The sequence below is a fragment of the Falco biarmicus genome, chromosome 14, assembly GCF_023638135.1.
Source record: "Falco biarmicus isolate bFalBia1 chromosome 14, bFalBia1.pri, whole genome shotgun sequence".
Lineage (NCBI taxonomy): Eukaryota > Metazoa > Chordata > Aves > Falconiformes > Falconidae > Falco > Falco biarmicus.
The window spans coordinates 19,202,082-19,220,429 of NC_079301.1; the positions used below are offsets into that span (position 1 = coordinate 19,202,082).

An 18,348-nucleotide genomic window follows, 5' to 3' on the forward strand; every position below is an offset into this window, starting at 1 on the left:
AGTGTGGCCACCCAGCCAATTCCTTATCCACCAAGTGGTTCATCTGTCATATCCACGTCTCTCCAACCTAGAGACAAGGATGTCATGTGAGACAGTGTCAAATGCTTTGCATAAGCCCCCTTTATAGTCAGCATTAGCTTTGAGAACAGAGGTTCAAAACTAAGATACCCATGATCCATTTTATGCTTTGAATGAATATGGGCACCCGGTACCACGACTGCAACACACACACTGCCGCCTGCACTTGGGTACACTTTGACAGAGCATTCTTTTGATAAAGTAAAAGTGAAATGGTAGGGACACAAAATAAAAATTCCATTTCTGGTCTTCTGCAATCTTATGTGAGCCTGATGCTGAATGCTTTATAAAATAAAAAGTTGAGGTCCATCTCTAAGACATTTCCTCTACAGATACAAAACAACAAAAAATGACATTTTTCAAAAAGCAAGCATTCGGGACAGCAACTGGCATGGAAAATGACATTTAATTAATACTGTTGCATTCACATCACATGGCTTGAAGGACTGTCTTATGTGAATTTTCCAAAAACAACTCTGTACAATAGCATATGCTGTATTTTACAGTATTAGCTGGCAATAGAATACTTGAACAATGGATTTTTCATGTGAGGATAGCTGAAATGCAAATAAGACTGTTCCCTTGTGTGCTTTGCGAAATGATATAAGCAAGGCTTAGTGTAAAAATTATATAAGTGAAACTTAATGTTCCCCAGCTACTTAATACCCTACATTATCATGGTTTACACAGTAAGTTCCCAGTATCAAGGAAAATAATTATGAAACCATCATGTCAGGCATAAAAGTGAAATATGGGCAATTCCAACATTTTAGAGTAATCTCATAATACCACATAAAATCAGCCGAGCTTTTTATAAAATACCGAGTCAGACTTTTCCAAAGCAAGACCGTTTCACCCTGTTTTACTGCATGAACTTGAGCAATACTCCTCAGTGGTGTCTTTGACATGGTAACTTCAGTAGGTCACAGACTCTTTTTAAATGTCTTTCCTCATTTTCACCATAAGGTCTTTCAGTCTGGGCAGTATACGAAATGATTATTTCTTCCACCCACCCACATTTCTTTAATATTAGATGAAACGTACTATATCAAAGGGTCTTTTAATGTATGCAAATTATTTCCTAGTTATGGAGGGAATGATGCATTCACAAGTTTTCTTACACATCTCTATGGAGGTGCAAACTAAATTAGCTAATGACTTATTCACACTTTCCCACATATTTTGACTATAGATACTCTTCTACAAAGGACCGTTCATTGTTAGCAAAGCTTTGATGTAGCATTCATAATAAACTGGCTTCTGATGTGCTCCACAGAATATCTAGTGTTCACATCATGCACAGAGCATTTTACTTATCTTACAATGCAAATTTAATTTAGTGGATTTTGTGAGAGACAATCTACCAAACAAAGATGTAAGCATTCATAGCTATGAATTAGTAAAGCTTTTAGCATTTAGCATGTGACTTGAATTGGAAAAAAAGCTTAGGCAGACTGTTCCAGGGGGACATTAATGCTAGCTGTCTCCTCACCCCATAACAACAACCCAGCATGAACTGATGTGAGGTAACATGCCATCCGGCATGTCTGTGCAACCTTCCCAGCGCTATTCTGGCCTAGCTCTCACCGCCCGCTGGGTTTAAGATTCCTCCACCAACACCTCATACTGCAGTGGTCTTACCACCAGGGTTTCTGAACTCAGAACATCAGTTTAGCAGTGCAGAAACCTAGGCAACAATGCACCTTTTCAAAATAAGAGCAGACTCAGCAACACCTACCTGGAGGGCCTGGAAGACCTGCTTGTCCTGGAAACCCATCCATTCCTGGGTCACCTGGTGGTCCACGAACTCCACTAGGACCTGGATATCCAACGCCAGGAGAACCAGTTTCTCCACGATGGCCCTTGGAGCCAGGCAATCCTGGCAGTCCTTTTTCACCTGGGAAACCTAGCCCACCATCACCCTGCGCACAGCAAAGACAATCACAGCTGAAAATAAGAGAGATGTAGAAAGAATATACACCACTAATATTTTAACAAGTGTGTAAGAGTTTGGTCAGTTCTGTGCAAGGTTCAGACGAGCGTGGGAAGGTACACGGAAACCACTATAAGTTTTCCTGCATTTTGAAATAATGATGGATAAGTCAGTGACTATTACAAATAATATTTCATGCTATATTTGCCAAAATGTAAACATTATACAGGCTGAAAGTCATTCACTTTCTTTTTAATTCAAAAAGCCTGGTGTGATTTTGCTATTCCAAGATCTGACTCATAATTATGCCTACAATGTCTTTTATCTTTTAGGACACAACATAAAACAGCATTAGGGTCTACCCAGCTACTGGAAGTTTATCTTTTGACTGGGTAGCCAGAGGCATGATGAGTGCCAATTATTAATCCTGACCAAGACAAATTTGTGCTCAGGGACTATGAGCTTTTTATATATTTGGAGGCTTACTACAGGGCTAATGAGGAGTAGTAAGCCAGTCCTTTCTATTAGCTCTGCTCCTTATTCCAGTTCTGAAGCACTGCTGCTCAGTTCATCTGAACTTACTGGAGGGCCTGGTGGGCCAGGCAAGCCTGGAAGTCCATCCCTGCCAGGGGTTCCTGGGATGCCTGAAGGTCCTCTGGGTGCTGTCGCACCACGGTCCCCACGAGCACCTCTGCCTGTTGCAAAGGACGAATCCCCTTTTTCTCCCTTAGGGCCTGGAAAACCTTGCTGACCAGCCAAAGCCTACAGACCAAAAGATAAAAACCCAGGAATATGAACATGCAGAGAAAAGGCTTTGCTTCTTAAAAATGTCGTATGAGGAATGGACACAACGTCTGGAGCTAGAAAGAATCTCCAAAAGGTTTCCTATAGTATACATTACACTAGGAAAAAAAAAAAAAAAAAGAAAAAAAAAAAGAGGAGGTTTGATTATTTCCAAATGTTTCTATCAAGTCACTACAGCTTTACAGTGGCAAGCCAAGCCCTGGTATATAAAATGATGGTGACAGCAATCTTAGATGGCAGCTGGGAACATGACATCACTCATGGTATAACAGTGCCCAGGTATTGAATCTTCTTCCCTATTACCTGGTGTGCTGCATTTACTGACACTGATAAAGATACTCGGAAGACAAAAGACCTGCATCTCTACGGACTACAATTTTCAAAAGTAAATACTGCCAATGAGCAATGCTCAGCACTTTGGAAAATCCTGTTTGTTATAGTTGCTGTTTCATAAAAAAAACAGCTCAACTCTCACTAATGTATTTAGCATGCAGCAGTTGAGAAGGAGACTGTACCTAAGGCATACAGGTTTTATAGCTATGAGCGATGATGTGGAAAGATGTCACCATTCAATTTTTCAGATTTTCTCTCCATGCAGATGTCTATCTGCTCCCCCAGCCACCCCTCACTTTAGAAGAGCCTTGGGTTTAATCCATGTACACCTATGGCCAAGAAGCCCTGGCATGAATATTTTTTAACTGTTTTTCACTTCACTGCTAAATGTGCAGTTCTCAGAACTTAAGAACCATTTATTTTCCCATTTTTTATAGGTGATAATTTCTCTACTTTCAGCTTCTTTCCACAGATCAGTTTCTGGATTGGTTTTTTTTTGGTTTTGTTTTTTTTTTTTTAATCCAAAAGGTAGAAGAAAATATGCAAAAAATGTATTCTGCTTTCACTACAATCAACATCAGCAATTGCACACGGGCACTTTTTCTCCTTTAATTAATGACAACCAATATAAACTCTTCCTGCCTTACCGGAGGGCCTCGCAGTCCTGGTGCACCCACAGTGCCTGGGTCTCCACCAACGCCCTTAATCCCAGGCACACCAGGGCTTCCCGACGGACCTGGTGGACCTGAGATGCCTTTTAGACCAGCTCTTGTAACTCCTCCATCACAAGCACAATCACCTGCCTCTCCTGGAAAACACAGTCAACACTCAAAACCAGATGGCTTTAGGAGAGTTTTAGGACAGAAGTCCTGTGATTTTTTAAAGAGATAGTTATACGTCAGAGCAAGCAAATCCATACTCCCACTCACAGTAGGTTACAATGACCCTCAGCTGGATATCTTTGTATCTCCCTGAATCATAACTGGCCATGGATCCAAACAACCACAAAGCACAGTGATGTCTGCATCATCATGGCTTTTGCTGCTGGTTCTGTCACACACTAAGACCCAAATTCTCACCATTTTTATCAGAGAGAAGAATAAAATTAAGTTCCTCTGTCATTTCCAGCCTATACTGCAAGAAGCAGTGAACAAGATTTTATGTCTAAGTCTCATTATTATGGCTTTAAAGTATAACTTACTTAGCCAACTTTCTGCCTATGAGATGTTTATCTGCCTATTTGCCTGAGCAGAGTAGGAAGTAGGAAATAGGATTTTGCTGGCAGTGCTGTGCACAACTCTCTCTTAAATTGTAAAGGCTGTTGGCTCCTTTAATCCATCTCAGCCTCCCATGATCTGGCATAAAGACACTTCGACCTCATCTCTGAGGATATTAACCACATGTAAGTATCTTTCTGAGGCCCAATGACTGCTAAAATGCTCTCCTAAAACAGAAGTTAGTTACCTTTGTACCCCTTTGGACCCAAAGCTCCTGGCAGCCCTCTTTGACCAGGCTCCCCTGGGGCCCCAGTCCTTCCATTCAGGATTGTGTCCGGGGGGAACGAAGGGCCTATATGTGAAAAGACAGCAAGCAAAAGCCATGAGAAGGCTAGATTTCCAGCTCATCAATTATTCACTACTTCAGTTATGCAACAGACAGAAACGGCACCAGATTAAACTGCAGCTGTGGAAGCTCCACAAGGAGATGGAACTCAGTTGGTATCACAGGCTGCAGTCCTCTGCCAGATGTTTGGTTCTAGCTTATTTCATACAGAAACATGTGTTCATACAGGACAGCAAAAGCTCTCACATGTGGATGCAGCAGAGTTTCTTTCCTCTCCTGCTCTACCTCTGCACTTTTTCGAAGACTTAGGAGTTGGCCGAAGAACCAGCCAAGCTGTGAACAGGTTGTATAAAGAAGGGCAAATGACTTGGGTCATGGCAGATACGTCTTTACAGCTCCAGGAGAAGCTGAGATAGAAGCTGAAGGGGCAAATCAATGTATTGGTGACTGTGATGACTGGCTATTGCTCTCTTCGTTGACACAGAAGCTATCATTCACGAGCAGTGTCACTGCTGCTGCTGGCATGGTAGAGTCATGCCCAGAGTTACCTGCCTCCTGTGTAGCTTCTTCTCATTAAGTTGCTGCAGCTTGACTAAATGGCAAAAAAGGTTAAGGGGACCTTCCCTGTCCCTCACTTTATAAATGCAGGATTATTTTCTGCATCTCTATATGCTGAAGAGAATGAAACATGAGCTGACAGAAACAGCAGTGGAAAGTGATCTAACATAACCTAAAACGAGTGTGTCCAAAAAACCCTTCCCCTCAGTGACAACAGTAAGTCTGACGTTACATGGAAACAAACTGCAACCATCAGCTGAAAACAGTTACAAGAGCTTTACAGACTCTGCAGAAAAATGAGCTGGATTTGACTAGCAAACAGTTATTGATAAGAGAGCACTTATTTCTTCCTCACAGAAAATCATTGCATCAGACCACGCTCATTGGCTCCATCACTGGAGTATGTCCTGTTTTAAAAGCTTGGCTCTCAAAAATAAAACAGGTTGTTTGAACTCGGCTTATGGCAGAACAGCAAAATACAAGGTTTGTGTACAATCAACTCTCTTAATGTAATACTCAATTTCTGAGGAAAACAATGCATAATTAATCCAATCAGGGCACCCATACAAATAAACATGTAGAAATAAAATCACATTTCCTTAGGTCTGAAAACTGTCTCTTCAGGCATGCTATCTGGCTCCTGGTACCTCAAAATACTGACAAGACTAGACATTTACTCCAGGTGCTCATAAAATTGTGGTCTATTCTTCATCTAAGCTAGCAGAAAACTAGCCTAGAACCTCAAAGTCCTCAAAGTGTTGTAAATGGTGTCTACACAACCTTGTGCTTCAGTCTCTCAGGCTACCACTCCAACAACAATTAGCTGTATTTTCTTACTTCAGAGGCATGTCTGCTGATAAATACATATAAGATTGTGAGTTACAGACACAATGAAGTGTCAATCAAACATTTAAGATTTACAGATGAATAATCCTCACTGGCACAGAAATAAATATATACATGCTTATTGGTCTTTTTTCATTCTGAATCCAATATAAAAATAGATGTTAAAAATATACATACGTGGTGAACCAGGCAATCCTGGTGCTCCTGCCAGACCTGGTAAACCAGCTCTGCCAGGAGTGCCTGGGAATCCAATTGTTGCTCTTCCTGGTTCTCCCACTTCACCCTTCACACCTGGAACACCTGGAGACCCTCCAAGGCCCATTCCATCTAGACAACAGTGACACAATGAGCAGCTCTGCAGCAGCAAACACATTCTAGTATTTTTAATGTTATGAAAATTACTGCTGTGCCCTGAACTGCAACCAGGTTAGCAGTTTGTATTTGCACACAAAGGAAAACTTACTAATGGGAGGCACCAACTGGCTCCCATTTACACACGCCTTTGGTCATCCAAAAAACTTCAAAGGGCTGCATTTCAGTCCCACTGATCAGTTAGACAATTAACTATGTAAGTCTGTGGTTTATTTATTTCCTTTGAGTGAGATAATTTCCTTAGTACCTAGTCTCTAGATCATGGCAGTCCAGGACTTCACAGATGACGTTCAAGTGAAACAGAAACTTTCAAGTGAGAACTTTGATGGGATGAATGGGTTCCACCTACAGTGGGTTTATCTAGTCAATCCGTTAGCTCTCTATTGCAAATATGAAAAGTCATTAAAAAAATAATTTGCTATGATTTAAAAAGTAGGAAAGGTTCTGCCAATCAACCAATTCAAAATGGAAATCATCCAACCAACCTCCTGTGTACACGGCTACACCAAATATTCACACCTGAAGACTTGGCTGGGCAGTAATAATTGTGGGATTAATTCTGCTCCCACCCAGGTCAACCTGTTTGGTTTCCCTGTGTGTCATCCCTGACCCTGCATCTCATACAGCGGTCTGCAAATCAGCCAGCTGGAGATCAAGTCCGGGAGAGGCTTGCTCCAATACCTTCACCATCTCCAGGCCACTACCCAGAGCAACAAACACAGAAAACAGCCTGCTAAGTGCAGTGCGAGCAGCTGCTTTACCTCTCTCCAGGCCTGGAAACCCTGGAGCTCCTGGAAGGCCTGGTAAACCCCCGAACCCTTCATCTCCTGGAGGACCAGGTATTCCTGGGTTTCCAGGGTCACCTGGGGCACCTATTAGACAAATACAGGAAAACAAGGGGGGAAATCTATGTGAATTTCTGCTGAAAGATTCTGTTCAGTCAACTACCCTGGTGGCCAGTTATCTCATTGACAACAAAGGTTGCAAAGCCGTTAAGAGTAAACCTGTTAGTCAACATTAAAAATAATGGGAAAAATTCCTCCTGACCTGTCAAGAGGTTGTTTCAAACTTGACTGCACGTGAAGGAGGAAAAATAGGCAAAATCACACAATTTGTCCCCTTACCTTCACAGCTTCAGAGACTGTTCCCATCCAGGTCCCATTCAGCTGTGGTGTTAACGGAGTTCATTTTCTCAACAATATTCTTACCACATTGAATGACAAACAATAGCAGAACAACATTCAGAGTACCCATTTCCAAGAAACCCAAAGAAGCCATTTTTCCTCAGTACACTGAAGACAGACACACAGGTAGACACCAGCACTTCCCCGTGCTCACACAGTCAGCCTCCCAGGCACTAAATTCCACTCTGCTTTGAAACATATCATTCTGCAATGAGGGTATGAAAGGTTTATTGCAAACTCTAAAGTTATAAAGTTATATGGGACGACCAAAAGTATCTGTATGCTATCAATACAGAAATTAAAGGAAAAATAACAAGGGATGGGTTAGACCTAATACACAATGTGGAAAAGTGGTAAAATATAGTAAGAAGGGAAGCTGGATCAGAAAAAGTGCTTTAGACGAGTTCCAAAACAAAATGGAAATGTGTACCTGAAATGACTACACCTTCCCTGTCAATAACAATAGGAGGGCCTGGGGGACCGACGTCACCTAATTCACCCTGTAGAAGAAAACAGATTCACGCCACATTCAGATGGGTGATGGAGGGCAAGACTGCTTGTCAGGAAACAGACTGTATTATGGTAGCAATGCCTGCGGTCATTCACTGACTAACCATCATTCTTTCTCTTGGTGAAGAATTCACTTTGCTCTTCTGCTACTGCCTGATGAAACTGATGGCTGCTTCAGATAAAGTGTTTGCTGCTATCCAACTGTCCTCTGAAGGCATCCCGTTACCTCAGCGGGAAGCACAGACACATATATACCATGTCTGCTGCAGATGTTATCATGTCAGCATATTGACCAATATCAAGTAAATATTCTTTGTTCACCTTGTGGTAAAAGTGAAAGGGCTGCTATGAACATACCCACCTTTAAAAGCGTTCATCGCTGCAGCTATCTGTTGCCTTGGAATTCTGAACTTCCAGTAATAGGAACTTCCAGGAAAATGGATTCCTCCATAAAATCACCCAAGTAGAACAAGCAAGTTGTGACAAACTGCAGAATCACTCCTTCCTCTCACTCTAACACAGGATCAAATTCCCTTTGAAATAGGAAGTGCAATACCTGACCGTTGTCCAAACTGCCATCACACTCAAAGTATAAACACCATGCAGAGAGCCAAGGCAGCGCACGCTTTGTTGCTTTTTCCAGTAATACTCCTCTGTGCATAAACCTGTACTACTACTTCTCCCATGTGCTCTGCACAAAAATGCCCTGCATTACTCGCATTTCACACCTGCCAACCATATAACAATCTTGGTGGTGGATAAGCGTTTTTCACAGCAAACTATTACCCAACCATTTCCCACTCAGTTTCCTGATGCCTGGCTGCCCAAGTTGTGATATACCCAGAAAACGTCTGCTGCGCATTGCCCATTTCCAGTATGAGAAATCGAACACATTCTTTTCAGGCTTGTCAATATGTGTAGATCTGTCACCTAAGACTTCTGATAGCCTTGGTAACCATCTTAACATCCACTTCCATCTAATCTTGTCCCAGTTGTCCAGTAACTATGGCATTGGTGCAAGGATAAAAGAGACCAGAGAGACTACACCTACAGTTCTAAGTTAGATGAATGAACATTGTAAAGGTATTAAAATAGGTGACTGTTCATAGTTCAGCGACCATTCATTTTTACCCCTAACAATAAAGTAAATGACGAACTGAAACACTGAATTATAGTGATGCAGAGGTAAATAAGGGACCTGATTGGGGAAATGCTAAGTATTTACGCAAATATCTTTAAAAAACCAATGCTTAAGTATTTTGATGTGAGAAGTTACCTTCATGCCTTCGACTCCATCCAGTCCTGGATAGCCTGGAATACCCGGATGACCCTGCAAAGTCACACAAGGGCACGTTGTTACACAGTGAGACAATAAGACAGTGGCGTTATTTGTTAGCTGAGACATCTGCAGTGCCTGGACCTGAATCACAAACCAAATTCATTTTCCTACCAAACATTTGCAGAAGAAATAAAGAGAAAACTGATAGCATCAATTTCTCAGCGCTCACAAAATACCAGAGATCCTTCAGGCCTCCTTGTGCTGTAAAGATGGTGAGAACTTGTGAGCAGGCATGAGGGTAACCAAATCAGGAGGACACCTTGAAGTTCTCACTGAACTGTAGAAATGCTTGTGGAGTGAGGAGTCTAGAACATTGTTTTCCTTGTCCTCCACACGTTCCCCTCCAACAAATTACTGGCACCAAAGCATGTAAAGTGACACTGGGAGATCCAGCTGTGCAGCTATCCATTTCCTGGCAGCATTCACAGGGACACCAAAATTCCCTGTCTGGGTGTGTGACTGGAAATCTACACAGAAGTGATCTTCTGTTCTCTATTGGGTAACATATTCCACCTGGCCCAGTATGGATTGCAAACCCACTGCCACTGCAGACAAAATGGGATATTCCAAGAGCTCTGGAGCAGGGAGCCTTAACTTTAAACCTTGCCCATGATTCTGAAGTCTTGGACAGTTGTAGACCCTAATATAGCCCATACACGGTATTGCTGAGAAACTTGCCCTTTAGGGCTTGTTTTTAATCGTATAATGTTAACAAACCAATAAGAATTAGATTATATTGGATATACCATCACCTTCAGTATATCTTGAAAAGGACATACATAAAACAAAATACACAAGAAAGTGACTGAATTCTAGGCTGAAAAATGAAAATTGTATTTCTGAAAGTTGCTTTCTCAAACAGTTTCCACTGCTGAATCTGCAAGTGGAAGTGCTTTAACACATTTTCAGTCCCTTGATCATCTGGTCATTTCCACCCCAAAAGGAGAAAAGTAGGAGAGTTGATCGTTCTAGGAGGGAATGTGCAATTTCCAATCTGTGGAGGTGGTCCTCTGAGCAGGTAGGGGTAACCAGAGAGACAACTAAAGGGATCTAGAATTTTACATGGACTTTCCAGTTAGCTCTCACTAGTTCAATAAGGCAGGTGCATTCATCTATCAGTGAACTTGGAGCCACTAGATAAGGAAGTCAGTAGATCCTAAGAAGTTCAATGGCTTCTGTAATTGTAAGTTCAGTAGAAAATGAAATAAACTTCACCTTTCTCCCTGGGATCCCATCAGATCCATCCAGTCCCAGAAGACCCTAGGAACAGCAAAAAAACATTAACTTTCAGACGCTCCATCTCAGTCTGTTTGTCTTCTATCAGGCTCCAAATATCTCAGCAGGAGAGTGAAAAGATAAAACTTTCAAAAGGAGAAGCTACCACTGATTTTCCACATCTCCCAAATAATAACTATCATCATTGAAAGAATTCAGCCAAATAACAGATAAAAGAAGTCTCATCTTCTTTAGCCTTTGTCTTTCTCATCAGTGGTTCAAGTTAAATAAGTCATAGTGTCTCAGCTTACTAGGAAGTTAGGTAGGTACTTTGTAATTATAAAGACATGAAACAATGCAATCAAGACTTTTTGCCTTGACAATGTATTCTGCACATGCAGAACAGAATGTCTTGGTCTTCCTGCTGTGTATAACCACACCTACAAGATCATCATGGTTTGAAGAATCTATGGCTGGCACGTGATGGAGCATGCTGTTAACTCCCACATCCACTGACCAATTAGACCAACGTCTATTGCCTGCTTGCCCATTGCTTCCCCAAATATTTATCTGTGTTCTCTCATGGCTGGTTCTGGCACTGGTTAAGGGCTCCTTAAAGCCCCTGTAAGGCCTCTTTATTATCTTCATTATGACCTCCTGCAAGCTTCCTTTTCTGTGAAGTTTTCAAAATATGGAAAAACACAGGCCCAGCATTATCAAGACCTCCACTAAATACTTCCGTATTATTTTCTTGGACTGCCTTGTCTGCATACACCTTTCATCTCACCTTTAAGCTGAGACTTTACTGAGATAAGAACCATCTGTCCATTCTGTTGGTGTATGGTGCTGGCTACTGTGGGATCCAGTCCCATGTCTGAGACTCCTACATGCTTTGGGAATGCTTCTGTTGATGAAAGGTCCACTTCATGTGTTTGGGAACAGGCATTTAAGGACTTTGTAAAGTTACGTACCCTGCCACCTGGTAAGCCAGGCACACCTTTTTCTCCTTTTTCTCCAGCACCTCCAAAGCCCTGAGGAAAAATGTCAGCATTAAATCTGTGATCTGTTTGGAATTGAATAGCACAGCCCTAAGACAAAATAAGCACAAACCCATCTATTAATATAAACGGTACAACCGAGAGACAAGGGGAACTGACTGTTTCTGCTGAGACCCTTTTCCCCAAGAAAGCAAACCTGTATCAACTAGACCTGGCAGCACATGCCGTACATCACCTTCTCCATTCCCCATGACTACCATCCATTTAAACCGTGGCACAACTCCCAGTAACAAATGCAAGTAACCCTATGCTATAAACAGCAAAGTCCTGCCACTGCTACTCTGTATGTTATTCTACATTTCAAAATTATTTCAAATCTCATTTCTTAACAGCAGCAGCTCAAGGGAGAGTACACTTTTTTTATTTCTAAAGCCTAAGAATGACACAAAACTAGAATTTTCACGCTCAACATTTGGAAATATTTGGTGGTTTTCCCAGTCAGCAAGAAGTATCAAATCCAGAGACAGAACACCAGGATTTAATTCCAGCGAGAGTTACAGTAGTTAAGCAATTTTCAGGCTTCAGTCTTGAAATATCTTATGGTTGTGGTTAAGTTCACACATATGTTCAATCCCACCAGCTTCAATGGGCCTCTTGTGATGCATAAAGCTAAACATGCACATAATGGAACATGTCCAGAAAGGCTAATAACAAACCGTGCTTCATGTACAGGTTTTTCTTGCGTCTTTCTACTAAGAACATCTGTACATTGAAGAAGCTGGCAAACAATTTATCTTATTAGTCAGAAGTTCCACAAAATATTTATTCCCTAAAATTATAAAAATAACATGTGTTTACAAAGGGTTATAAGCTGGGAAATAGTTCTCTGGAATCCAGGAATAAATTGTTGTCCTTGATTCATACAGAGAAGATGCTACACATTCCTGAGTTTATGAGCACTAATGTTAAACAGCCCATTTTAAAACTGGCTATATAGAGACAGACAGAAAGATCTGCATGTGCTTTACAACTTTAAAGCAAAATAACAAAAAAAAAAAAATGATTAAACATAGTTAAAAGGAAAAAAAAAACCCCAAGGGATTTTTTAAAAATATGTCTAGCTGTCTGTGGGACATCAAGAAACATTGCCATCAAGTGGCCATGCAAGGGGTACGTCTGCTTGAAGGCATCCTGGGCAAACCGCAGTTCCAGGCACTGAAATGATGGCTGCTTTGTAAACCTCTGTAGTAGGACAGCGTTCTCTTCTCTACAAAATCCATTCAGATTACAGTTACACTCTTCAAAAAGTCTTGTGGATGTTTTTATCAGATTTTCAAAGTGTTTTCTAGAAATTCCTGTAGAGACCTTGTGAGCTATTCCGAGTGTGTTGAACCATCTAACTCATTAGGCCCACATTAAAAACTCTCCTCTGCCCTTACCGGTATGCCAGGCAATCCTTTGGCTCCAGGGAATCCTTGGGGGCCTGGCTCACCCTGACAAGGGGAAGAGATAAACACAATAAATCATTGTGCCTGTGAAAGCAAGACTTTTCCCAATCTACCCATCATGCTTCTGACTCCTAAAATAAGGCCTTGTAATTTGTCAGCAAGTATACTTGATTTGTGTCATCACGTGCCAGATATAGTGTCTCTCAGCACAGTGCCAGTGCATGCAACAGATTGTGACCACTTCCCATGGCTTCAAATCCCACCACCTGGGAACTGCTGTTCTACTGCCCTCCATTGCTAGAAGTCAAACTAGAAGCATTTCATATCTTCAGGGAATTGGAGCATGCACAGTACTTCATGGAAAGCAGCAAACACATGATGAGATATCATAATGTCTTCACAATCCCGCTTACAAATTCAAGAGTGAGCCAAAAGGAATGGTGTTTGTTTGAATCTCACCTCCCACTAATACAACTCCACCAAGTAAGACTGTATCTCTCATGACTTATGCAGGGGCTTAGGCAAGCTCAGACTGGGCTCCCAAACCAGCCTGTATAGGTCCCGGATTAATTCAGTATGCCTAAATTTCAGATGTGTAGGGAATCTTTAACTCAAGATCCATACAGCTTTCATAAAAACACTGATGAGTATGTGTCTCAGTAAATGCCAGGATAACAAAGTAAAGGAGACAAATCCAGTTATTTCAGAGTAGTGTGCATCGTAGCCAAAGGAAAAGAACTGGAGCTTTTTATTTATTTTTCTAAATGGATTTGGGTTTTTTGCTTCAGTTGACACAATTTCACAGGTCCAACAGAAATGAACTACAGTTCATTTATTTTTAGGATTAATGATGAAAACCTTTAAAAAGCTTTCAGATTTCTCCTTCTGAGAGTATGCATTCTCCAGTGGTCCACAATGCTTGGAACCAAGAATATTTTCATTCAATAGCCATCTGGCAGATTAAACCAGTTCAGAAAATCATTTTGATTTGGAAATACAACAGCTCTCACTGTCCAGTGATTTCATTCAGCCCTGAATGAAGGAGCATGGGGAGGGGGTGGGTTTGTAGACTGAATTTACAGACCTTTTCTCCTTGCTTCCCTTTTGGAAATCCCATGAATTCCAGTATTCCAGTGGATGGTGGGGGACCTGGAGGGCCTGGCAGCCCAACATCACCCTATTGGCAGAAGAGGAAGCCATTAACATAGGCAGAACATGTTTGATATCCTAAGAAAATGGCTTGTGAATCAGAAAAGAGCCACTCTAATTATATCCCACATACATAATATCTGTGTGCCTGAATGCTGGCGCAGGACTTCAGTTATGGAAGTCCAAAGATCAGACTGAAAATTAAGATTAATAAAATGCATTAAATCTGTTTCAGAAGAGTTGTGGATATAAAACATGGCAAGGGGGAAAAAATAAAGGTACAGCTTTTGAATCAACAGGAAAACACTCCAGAAAAACTTTGGGAAGAAATATGAAAGAAGACAATAAACAATTAGAAATGTAGAATGCTGAGAACCAATTTTAACAGCAGCAGGATCAAGTCCCACACTGAGAACTTTGAGAAGAAGCTCCATTATGCCAATGTAAATTCTCACAAAGACTGCAGGACACCCATTTAGGATAGTGAGACTATAAATTACACATCAGTTGTCCCAAAGAATATTATGAAAGCCAAAAAAGAATGAAGTTGGCACAACAATTCAATACATGACCTGAGGGTCCAAAGAAACTGAAAGACAGAGATTTAAAGATGTCTAATAACCTCATGTCTCAATAACCATGAAAATGCTGTGCTAATTGAGATTTTCCCTTTTCCTCATCTGGAGAAAGCTCCCATCCTTTTCTTGTGTACCAGCAGACAAGAAACCAGCAAGACTCTTCAGTATTTGGACTGTCAATCAGTCCAAGAGAAAAAAAGAAAAAGGAAAAGAAGAAAATGCTAGAATCTAGTAACTTTCTAGAGGATCAAGCTATGATGGAACACTAGAGTATTATCTCATGCTCTTTCCATAACAGAATAAGTTTCACTTACCTTTTCTCCCTTTTCTCCTTGAAAGCCTAGTCCCATGTTACCCTAGGAGAGAAAAAAAAAACAATGATGAATGAATAATAAACCAACCACAACAGCAGCATCACTATCATCTAGGCCCACAGCACTGTTAAAAAAGCCAACAAGCAGGTGTAGAAGGAAGACAGGAGAGGTAGGTACTTACTTTTGGACCTGGTGGCCCAGGGGGACCCATTGGACCCTAAAAGTGAACAAGAGCAAGATTTTATTTCTTTTGACTTAATTAGGATACACACAATTGGAGCAATGCTGGGATCTGCAGTGGTACCTGAATTTTCATCTCTTGCCTCCAAAGCAAAATTAACTGATACACATGATCTTCAAGTCTTCACATCTATAACAGCGTATTCTTTCTGAGGAAGTGCTCAGAATAGTATGATGTAGGGTCTGTAGACAGCACTTTAGGGCTTTGCTGGAACCCTCGTTGATGACTGCTGCTCCGCACACTGCTCCAGAGAGGAGCCTTCCCTTTTGGGATTAGATTAAACTACCAAAGTTCAAGTACCCTACGCCTGAAGTCAGCTGTGCTACTCCTTTTAGATGCACACACGCTTTTGCTCATTGTCATGATGCAAATACAAACAAGGAAGGAAAACTGCCAACATTTGAACTTTTCTGTCAACAAGTGCAACAGTTGAGGTCTCTTACCTGAAAACCTGGTAATCCTATAGGGCCTGCAGAACCTACAGGACCTGGAAAACCTTTTGGGCCCTATAAGAACAACACAGGAAAAATACAGAATGTGTAGCACTTACCCCATCAAACCCCAACCAAAGACAAAGTGAGTCTCAGGAAACATTAAGTAATATCCCCTGATTAAGTATGTTGATTTAAATACTGTAACAATCCATTTCATATTATCAAATGCATCTTGAAAATTAAAGTTACAGAGTTCAAAGGTAGAAGACAGTTTGATTTGAAAAATGAAAAATGGAGCAGATAACAGCAAAAAATCTGACTTCCCCTGCCAATAAGTGGATCCACTCCTACCATTACAAAGCTGGAATTGCTCATGCTACTGGGGTCACACATATAAATACATGGCCCACTAATTTGAAAAGCATCCCTGAGAACCAATACAAGAAAAAATAACTAGTTAATATTCTTTAAAATCATAATTCTCCAAACTAAATGACTTACAGAAATTCCATCCAATCCAGGAAGACCATTTTCTCCCTAAAAATTATAAATGCATAAGTAAAAATTACACTATTTTATTGCAACAAACTATAAGGAACATTAAGTTTTGTAAAAATAGCAATATTTGCTGTTAGTTAATATTAGCTCAAGCGTAAATGGGAAAATATTTTGACACCTGTGCTTCCATGTTTCAATTGGGTAATGGAAAGATTCCAAACCTCCAGGGAAATTACAACCAGTTTATTTATGGGTAACGAGAGAAACTAAAGTGGCATGAAAAAAAATTGTATTAATTGTAAAAAACTGGAAAGTACACTATAAAAACTTCCAGTACAAAACCACTATAAAAATACATAAAAGTATATCATTAGTATATCAAATTATCTGTACTTCCCATAAATACTGAAGAAATAAAGATCTATTGAACTTTTACCACTTTATGAGTGTTTATGATGTGGGTAGAATTTTAGAAAAGTTCTTCATTTCAACCAATAAAGTCAGTGTGAGGCAGCTTACGTGACAGAATAAAATATTTTCAGTATTTAATGAAGCATGAGGCTGCTAAACATTGCTGAATTCAGTACCACAAGAGGTACTGAATCCTTTGTAAATTTATTCCAAACCTAGTACTCCTGGCAAAAATCAAAACCATGGTAAGGCGGTGGGTGTTTGTTTCAAGGCAACAAAGAACCAAATCTTTTATATAAGCATATTCAAGAACGCATTCGCTGTTCTGAACAATAAACTGAAATTGTCTCTCCGTCGTTTGTATTTTCTGTATAGGAAAGAAAATTACAGACTTGATACAGACATTTCAGGGTGAGGTTCTTATTAGAGAGAGAGTAAAATCCTGACTTCACAGCAGCAAAGGATGCAATACTCTAAGTGGGATATGATATTCATGTATTTAAACCGAGAATGTGACTGATTGCTTACTGGTACCTCCCAGTACAAAAAAAGCTAGGAGGCAGCTGGGATCTCACAGCAGAAATATTAACAAGCACATGTGAGTTTCCTGAGATGTTATCTCAACAAACTTGGCACATGGAAATACATCAGTTACGTGAAAGTTCAAGGCGTAGGTCAAGGGCCCTTTGCTACATCTGCATCTAGAAACACACATGCTACCTCACATAAGTCAAGACAAGCTTACAAGAAATTCCTCACATCCATGGTTCGACACCACAAACAAATGGTGCTGGCTCTCCAGAGACAAGTGATGGACCAGCAACTACACTGAACAGTAACAGGATGAGCAATGTCCCAGCATTCCAGTATGGGATGAACAAGAACTCTGCAAAGACCAAGCAATTCCAAGTTCTGAGACTATTCTGTGTGGTCATTACTGAAGTTCTCATAAGGCCTTTTTCACAGCTCTGCGTTCATATATACCCAGCATACCCACGTCTAGCATCATGAGCAATCTAACCTGCAGCATCAGTGCTGCAGTCTGTAGGACATAAGTGTTTCTTGTACTGCATTTTTGCCTATGGGATGACAAGTCTTACCTTCATTCCTTTAAGGCTGCCTTGAGCAAAAACAGGTTCTCCTTTAAGGCCTTTTGGGCCAGGACGACCCTGATTTTAAAAAAAAAAAAAAAAAGAAGTGTCAGAAATAAATTTCTGGAAAAAATATTTAGTTTTGAAAGAATTTACATTCAGCATAATGAACAAGGCAAATACCTGGCTCCACTAAACTGCAAAAGTATCACTGCAGCTTTGTCAAGGGAGCTGTGGTATTATAAGAACTTAAGACTTCCTGCGGCTTTAGAAAAACAAGGTTCTGCAAACATTTTCTCTGGTATTTTCCTGTTTATATTAGATTTCCCTTTTATCTTAGGCCTTCAACAACTTTTAAGATCCTATTTGAATCTGTTTGACATGGTGTAACTCTCCTGGTCATATACACATCAATGCCACCCAGAGGGACTGTGACAGGCCTGAGCAGTGG

General features: G+C 40.7%; 1 protein-coding gene across 1 annotated transcript in view; it reads right to left on the reverse strand.

The window, feature by feature from the left end:
* Positions 1-18,348, reverse strand: part of COL4A6 (collagen type IV alpha 6 chain) — a 139,743-nt gene that overhangs the window by 23,044 nt on the left and 98,351 nt on the right. Inside the window, exons 7-23 of the mRNA XM_056359746.1 lie at positions 17,907-17,975; positions 16,399-16,434; positions 15,907-15,969; positions 15,404-15,439; positions 15,223-15,264; positions 14,266-14,358; positions 13,173-13,226; positions 11,707-11,766; positions 10,736-10,780; positions 9,458-9,511; positions 8,102-8,171; positions 7,249-7,359; positions 6,293-6,442; positions 4,613-4,717; positions 3,796-3,956; positions 2,594-2,773; positions 1,817-2,000 (exon numbers count right to left, since the gene is read on the reverse strand). Of these exons, the coding sequence (XP_056215721.1) occupies positions 1,817-2,000; positions 2,594-2,773; positions 3,796-3,956; positions 4,613-4,717; positions 6,293-6,442; positions 7,249-7,359; positions 8,102-8,171; positions 9,458-9,511; positions 10,736-10,780; positions 11,707-11,766; positions 13,173-13,226; positions 14,266-14,358; positions 15,223-15,264; positions 15,404-15,439; positions 15,907-15,969; positions 16,399-16,434; positions 17,907-17,975 (1,513 nt within the window). The remainder of the gene's footprint in view (positions 1-1,816; positions 2,001-2,593; positions 2,774-3,795; positions 3,957-4,612; positions 4,718-6,292; positions 6,443-7,248; positions 7,360-8,101; positions 8,172-9,457; positions 9,512-10,735; positions 10,781-11,706; positions 11,767-13,172; positions 13,227-14,265; positions 14,359-15,222; positions 15,265-15,403; positions 15,440-15,906; positions 15,970-16,398; positions 16,435-17,906; positions 17,976-18,348) is intronic.